Source organism: Lolium perenne, chromosome 2 (genome assembly GCF_019359855.2).
Source record: "Lolium perenne isolate Kyuss_39 chromosome 2, Kyuss_2.0, whole genome shotgun sequence".
NCBI lineage: Eukaryota > Viridiplantae > Streptophyta > Magnoliopsida > Poales > Poaceae > Lolium > Lolium perenne.
In genome coordinates, this window is record NC_067245.2 from 250,881,208 (window position 1) to 250,889,288 (window position 8,081).

Genomic DNA, 8,081 nt, shown 5'->3' on the forward strand with positions numbered 1-8,081 from the left:
AAAGCTGCTACTATTCGTTTGGTTTTATCTATTGCTGTTTCCAGAGGATGGAGTTTGAGGCAGCTAGATGTACAGAACGTGTTCTTGCATGGTGCTCTGGAAGAAGAGGTATATATGAGGCAACCACCAGGAATTGAGGACAAGCATGCACCATCATATGTGTGCAAACTTGACAAGGCTTTATATGGCCTAAAACAAGGTCCCAGAGCATGGTACTCTCGCTTGAGCTTTAAACTTCTTGATCTTGGTTTTGTGTCATCAAAATCTGATACATCACTGTTTATCTACAAAAAGTCTGGTATAATCATCTATATGCTAGTTTATGTTAATGATATCATTGTTACTAGTTCCTCTCAGAATGCAATTACAACACTGTTGAAAGACTTGAGTTCACATTTTGCTCTTAAAGATCTTGGGGATTTAAGATTCTTTCTAGGGATTGAAGTGAAGAAAACTAGAGAATGAATAGTTCTGACACAACAAAAATATGCAACTGATTTGTTGGCTCGAGTTGTTGGTATGAAAGGATGCAAGCCTTCACCAACACCTCTCTCAACTACTGAAAAATTGTCTGCCTACGAAGGAGAACCTCTCAGTTATGAGGATAGTACAAGGTATAGAAGTATTGTTGGAGGACTTCAGTACTTAACACTCACCAGGCCGGATATTGCTTTCTCTGTGAATAAAATTTTTCAGTATCTGCATGAACCTACAACTGTTCATTGGACTGCTGCTAAGCGGATTCTGAGATATATTCAGCATACCTCTAGTGTTGGTCTAGTTTTTAACAAAACTTCATCTATGTTGGTGAGTGCATTTTCTGATGCAGACTGGGCTGGATGTCTGGATGACAGATGATCAACGATGGATTTGCAATATTCCTAGGGTCTAATCTGATCTCGTGGTATGCAAAGAAACAACCAACAGTGTCAAGATCAAGTACAGAAGTTGAGTATAAGGCATTAGCAAATGCAACTGCAGAATTTATCTGGTTTCAGTCTTTGCTTGGTGAGTTAGGTATCAAGGAAAGAAAGATATCTTGTCTCTGGTGTGATAATCTTGGAGCAACTTATTTGTCTGCTAATCCTGTGTTCCATGCCAGAACAAAACACATAGAAATAGATTATCATTTTGTTAGAGAAAGAGTTGCTAACAAACAGTTACATATCAGGTTTATTCATTCTGGAGATCAAATTGTTGATGGATTTACAAAGGCATTGCGTACAAGAAGTTTAGAAGAATTTAAATGTAATCTCAACTTAGCAAAGTTGTGATTAAGGGGGATGTTAGAATATGTGTTGTGTGCGTGCTGTTATCTCATGTAACCGACCCAGAACTATAAGGGTTCGGATAGTTTTGAGTGGTTCATATCTGTATCGGATCCTTAACGATCCTCAACTTGTACGCCACGCCACGGGTGTTCCTGACTCATATAAACATGCACACGTGCCCGAGACAAAGGGCAACGCTTTCAAACAAATCTACCAAACTTACACACACTACATTTCATTTAGCCATTCTATGTTTTTACAATACATCCCAGCTAAAATATAGAAGTTTTCCTTTCCAGCTGGAGTACTCCTTTTGGAATTTAAAAGAAACATAGCATACAACACTTTGTTGCTAAGTATTGAGTTAAGAGGTCCTCCAAAAGACATGTGTCCTCCAAAAGATTGTCGGGGAACGGTTAGAGAAACATAGCGTTGAGTTAATGAGAACTAAGTGTCCTCCAAAAGATACGTGTGTTCCTAGCTGTGCAGACGTTTCTCTAACCGTTCCTCGACAATCTTCCACTCGACTATAAACCACATGAAGAACTTTATTTTTGAGGCACTTTAAGCATCCATAAGTACTGTCGATGGAAGTGAGTATTGTCATCCACGAGGGACGCACAGATAAATTTTACAGAGAAGGAAACATAAGCGGTCAAGTTCCACCTAAAGACATTTGGTTCGTCTATTAAATTTATTATTGTCAATATTTGGAACCAATGTAACTAAGACGGCAAGGCATTCATTTGTTCCTGGTTAACGTACGCCTTTCTGAAACCAATATTCAGTGGTAACGTCGGACATAACATTTGCAACATAAGCTTCTGTTTTTAACGATGTTATATGAATATGGGTAGCCAAGCATGTCAGGTACGCGGGTATCCATGGCAATGGCATTCGAAATTACAAGTATCAGATATCTGTACTCATATTTTCCATTGTGTTCACGGGCCCAGATCCCATGAGGAAGTTTTGGTACCACTTCGCGGACAACTTTGGAGTCCTCTTCTGCGTTTGGAAATCCACGTGGTACATCCCAAATCGCACGGTGAAACCGAAAGCCCACTCGAAGTTGTCCATGAGACTCCACACAAAGTAGCCGCGCACATTTGCTCCTCTCCTATATGCATGCCGACAAGTAAAATATTCTTAGAATTGTTGCAAGGTTTAGCTTGGATGTCTCTGCTAAAGTCTATGATGCGCACATGAAGAATATATATGCAATGTGTCTGCTTGTCACCTGACTGCTGAAGAGATACCCGAGAGATAGCCTTGCAGGTAGTTCACTCTTCCAACGTCATTGATCAAATCTCCCATACTGTTATTGCTGTACTGCGAGTAGCCTGAAAGAGGGACATGGGTATGATGACACATGATCAATGATAACATAAGTATTTAATAGGAGGGAGTTGGAATCACCAGGGATACTACTGCAAGAATTGTAAAATTTTATTGTCCTTGCCACTAACCATTCTCGGTAACATAGACAGGTGTGTTCTCATATCTTAGATTAACATACTTGACAATCTTCTCCATGCCTTCCGGAACGTCATAAAAACCAACAAATGCAGTCTGAAAGGTTTATCACATCAAACATGTCACACAGAGGAAGGAGAATGTGACAAGAAAATTTGTATACGAGAGAAACAAGTTCTTACTGGTTTTCCAATTTTTATGCCGTCCCTTTCGCCTATAGCAAGGACCAGTGCATTCCCCTCATAAGTATTAAGGTCGCACGAAGACAAGATGCAATCCTTGGCGTAAATTGTAGTGTAATGGTTTACCCCGATAAAGTCCACCTTGTTTTGCAGTAACCTCTTCTCTGCTGCGGTGAACTTTGGTAAGTTAGATGATAGCACTTCTTGCATTTCTTTGGGATACTCACCAAAGAATATCGGATCCAAAAACCTGCAGAAGGCAAAAAGAGACGCTAAAACAACCATAATACATAGACATAGACTACAGTTCCCTCCTCTTTTGCAGGTTAATTTGGTGAACTCGATGTGAACCATCTTCATAAGGTTGCAGAAGGAGGTGAAAAAAATGACATACCAATGTATCTCAAAAGACAACGCACGTTGTGCCGCCAGAATATCCTCCGTTGCATTCGTAAGCGGCTCATAAAACTTCATCGCAATCACAATTCCTATCGAACCTCCTTGCTTTGCCTGGTAATTCTTCTTGTAGTTGTCCACGGCGGTGGCATGAGACATGATGATGTTGTGGGCCGCAACATAGGGTTCCTGGTGGGAGTTGCCGCTGTTGCAGGTCCCAAACGGCGCGGAGCAGTGGCTGGGAGGGTACATCCCCAGCATGTAGGCGAACTTGGTGAACAGGTTGGGCTCGTTGAACGTCGTCCAGAACTTGACCCGATCACCGAAGGCCTGGAAGCACACGTCCGCGTAGTAGTCGAACTCCTCCCTGCAAACACAAGTTTTTTTGGAGCAAACTAGCTTGATCGAACCGAGGCTAGGCTAACTGTGAAGCAGAGCAAGCAGGGCATAGTATGTGAGTTTGTATATATCTTACCGGATTTCGGCTCCCAGCCAGCCATGACGGACCTCCAGCTCGTGCGGCAGATCAAAGTGCTGCAGCGTCACAAATGGCTCTATCCCTGTTCGACATTGTTGTTTTCTGAACACTTAGGATGATTGCTGCTAGATCTTCGCTGAAGATTATTAATAGGTGTGTCGTGTGAGACTGGCTATACCTTTCTGCAGCAGGGCAGCAATCAAGCGGTCATAGAAAGCTATTCCATCTGAGTTAACGTCTCCGTGCCGGCCTCCTACGAGGATTCAACGACATTTTGAGTGTCTAAGGAACTGGACAGTGACTAATTAAACAGCAACAAAATTGTGCGCGTGTGTAGGCATACTTGGCAGGATTCTCGCCCACGAAATCGAGAATCTGTAGGAGTTGACGCCCAGATTGTGCATGATCTCCACATCTTCCTGTGTTCGGAGCAGTGTCAGTATTACATCGGAGCGATTAACAATCTAAGATGCACCATGGCAACTAGTACTACAGTAGTGATTCTGTGTTTGCTTATTCTGTACCATGTACCGGTGGTAGTGGTCAACCGCTACGTCCCCGTTCAGTCCATCCTTGATATCCCTAGCTGCAGCAAAGCAAACTTTTATCAGAGAAAAACAGAATTTAAACTCTTAAAAAATACATCACATGTGGATGTTCTTTTTCAGAGAATTTAATTTGCAGGAGAACTGCGTGTGAGTATTGTTCGAAATGTTAGACCAGACTTAATTTGGATCAACAGAATAAATGGTACTGTAGTACTGTACAATTATCGAGGATGCTTATGCAGTATACAAAGTATAAATCCACAAAGATTGAAGAGAATATTATACAGTGAAACAAAAGGATCAATTCGGTAACCTCTCCGAAGAATCGGAGAAAGAGGTTGAGCTGACCGATGACCACAGTGAGAACAAAGCATTATACGATTATTAACAGATATGGAAAAAACAGGTATATAGGCCAACCAAATACAAAATATCCCCTTGGCAAAAAAAAAAAAAACAATACTCCAAAGCCCGAGGGTAATATACATTGCTTCTGCAGCCCCTGCGTAAACGACAACAAAAATAGTGCGGCCGGCCTCTGAATCTTTTTACTGGCCGCCTTAGGATCTCACTGCCCTTTAAGGTTTCTCGACGAAACCGAATGTTTCAAAGTTATTTTTTGGAATCATAGTAGTACCAGGACACGACTTATATCCCTATCCTGGCGATGATTCGCTGAGCTGACATTAACAAAATCCAGCCGCATGCATGCACGATCAACATACATGGTAAATATACTTGCTAATAGAGCACCATCCAGTCGAGCTCCGGTGAACCTGAATTGCTAGCAGGGACCGATCGAGGGAGGGAATTGTGCAGTTTCAGTTCAATCCTAAACACGTGCGTCTTCAGAGAAAGACAAGGAATATGCGAGGAAGTTTCGGGGGAGGGAAATCTTACACCGTGCGTGGGTGAAGACATCCCAGTTGCTGAGGCCCTTGCCGTCCTCCAGGTACGCGCCCTCAATCTGGAACCAGAAATCACAGCTGAAGCCTGATGAACTCTGCACTGGAACTGAACGAACAGATAAAGGGAGACGACGCCAAGCTGAGCTCCACACCAACCAACCTGGTAAGCAGAGGTGGCTGCGCCGAAGAGGAACCCGGGCGGGAACTCGCCGCGGTCGAGCCCACGGGCGGACGGCGCGAGGCTAGCCAGCAGCGCCGCCAGCATGACCATGACCATGCCCATCGCCGCGCCCATTCCTGTGCTGCTTCCCTGCCTGGAGCTCGAGGTCGAGGCAACGGCAAGGAAGGGCAGACAGCTACAAAGCTAGCTAGCAACGTACGCCCGTTTCTTCTCGCTCGCCCGAGGCACGGCTTTACTTAAAGGAGGAAGCGCAAGGTGCCAAAGTGCTTGGTGTAGAGGGTCCGCTTAGAATTATTCGGTTTAATGTTGTTTTGGTGCTTGTTGCAAAAGTATCACGCATTTCAAACTCTGGACGCGACGGTGTTGGCTCTTACTACCCATCAATGACGACAATGCCCGTCTTATCATAGCGTGTGCAGAACTGCAGACTGTGGAGAGCGGATGTTTGTGGTGCTTGCGACCTTGCGTGATTTTTTTCTAAGAAGCGGCTTCTACTTAAAAAAAGAAAACAGTTATATTTCTCGGTCGACATTTTTTATCAATAGTCGTCGAGTCGTGCTATCAAGATCTCTCGCCTTTTTTACTGCACGTGTATATTCAGATGTTTGTACCGGAATGTTCTTAGAATTGACTTTGCTAGGGGTATTTTATCCTTCATGATATATATATATATATCTGTTGCAAAGCACAAATACTGGCCGGCTAGTTTTTGAATATTAAAATATAAATATCTTAAACTAAAATTAAAGTAGGTAGAAAAGAAGTCAGTTTTTGTCTGCAGTGACAACCATATTGTTAGCTGTTGGAATGATTATCATCAAAACTATATATAGCTGAATAGTTGGAAACGGTAGTTTCATGATAATTTGCTCAAACAAATAGGAGAGAAACCATGGAGATGTAAAGGATAGAGAAAGAATCTTCTTTTAGATGGTAGTTTGCTTGTATGGTGTTGTTAGACCTACTTCCATGCAATGCCCTTCGCATTCATGTGCATCTAATCTACACTGCTATAACCTTGATCGTCCCATCAACACAATTGATGTGTATTTCCTTATCTCTCTAGAACATAAGATTCACACATGCTAGACTGGAGGAATAATCGAAATAACCACAAAACTTTGCGTAACCTTTGTACATTTGTCCTTAGTAGGAAAACCTCTCATTTAAGTCTCCCTCCGTCTAAGGATGGCTGAACATGAGATAATCTCTCGGTTCTTGTATACAAGCCTACTATCTTATTTTTCATATATCAAAAACCAAAATCAACTATGGAATCAAGCAATGTAGATTTTTTATTTATTTCTAGGTTATCATGAAATTATATATATATATTGAGAACGAAAATTGATTCTCTTAAAGCAAATGTGTTAGCACAAATCTACCGGAAACGATTTCAATCTGATAGTGATTTTCTCGTGGAAAAGGACACCGATATATGGTGCACCGACCGACCGTGCTTGTTCTAGGCCTTGTAGAGGTTATAGAGACATCTCTAGGTACCCATGTAGCTAGGCACTAGGTGAGCTTGATTGGTGCCACATGAAAAAGACATATGAGGTGTGAAGGGCGAGTAGATGAAAACGACCGAAAAAGGTAAATTGTAGGGTAAATTACACACAAACTGCACACATGGTTTGCTTGGATGATGTGACTAGAAAATTAACCACAACTTCATGCGAAATTCGCGGGAGAGCCAATGCCTAGGCGGAGCAAATAGCTAGCACAGCCCTATGCTCGTCACGGCGGCCGATTCCCCGCCGGCCGTATTTTGCTCTCTTGAAGTGTGTGATTCCAGGATGCATGGAACACTTTACCCAGCCACTGCCCACGTACTAGGGTAAAACTTCCTGATTGTTGAAAGGGACATGTGATGATGTGAAGCGGAATGATTGATGAATGAAAAGATAATCGCAGGCGCTCCAGATGGTGGCCTCGAGCGCGTCTAACCCTGGGCGGACTAGGCCAACAAGCTCGGCATCGGCATAGCCGGGTCCTCGATGGCGCCATCCCTAGCTCATCGTCCTCCGATGCCCCGGCGATAGAAAGCAGCGGCCCTAGGAGAGGTCGCTGTTGCCTCACAGGCCACGTAATCACGACACTGACTGGTGTGGCCCATGATGTATACTCGTTCATCAGCCGGCCGGCCGGCGACGTACGTGCGGATGTCATCATGAGCTTGGGTTTCGCCAAGTGCATGCAACGGAGAAGCCGTGGCCGCGGCGAGCCATCAACCTGACCACCGGTATAGCAGACGTATGGAGACGGGCTCGATATTTATCCCATTGTACGCGTATGGAAACGTATGGAGTCTGAGCAGGATGAAATTTCTCTCTTAACAAGCTCTTAACAAGCTCATTAATTAATTGTACTCCATCCATCCATGTAAGGATTTAGGACTTTTTCGAAATGCCACTAGTAGAAAAAGGGGCTTTAGTCCCGGTTCGCAAAGGGCATTAATCCCGGTTGCGCAACCGGAACTAATTATGCGCGACTAAAGACCCCCTTTTAGTCGCGGTTGCTTACGAACCGCGACTAAAGGTCCGTCCACGTGGGCGGCAGGCGTCCGTCGGGGCGGAGAACCTTAGGTTTAGGGTTCTAGCCCCCCTAAATCTGGTTTCTTTTTGCTACGTTCCATTTC

At 43.6% G+C, this 8,081-nt stretch overlaps 1 protein-coding gene across 1 annotated transcript; it reads right to left on the bottom strand.

The window, feature by feature from the left end:
• Positions 1-2,119: 2,119 nt before the first annotated feature.
• On the bottom strand, positions 2,120-5,705 carry LOC127335586 (beta-glucosidase 16). Its single transcript, XM_051362300.2, has 11 exons — positions 5,420-5,705; positions 5,252-5,318; positions 4,328-4,389; positions 4,147-4,222; positions 3,982-4,056; positions 3,801-3,885; positions 3,324-3,692; positions 2,930-3,179; positions 2,741-2,843; positions 2,512-2,614; positions 2,120-2,391 (listed from the first exon to the last, which is right to left on the bottom strand). The coding sequence occupies exons 1-11, from the start codon at positions 5,552-5,554 to the stop codon at positions 2,184-2,186; spliced, it is 1,533 nt and encodes a 510-aa protein (XP_051218260.1). The 5' UTR covers positions 5,555-5,705; the 3' UTR covers positions 2,120-2,183.
• Between the last annotated feature and the right edge of the window lie 2,376 nt (positions 5,706-8,081).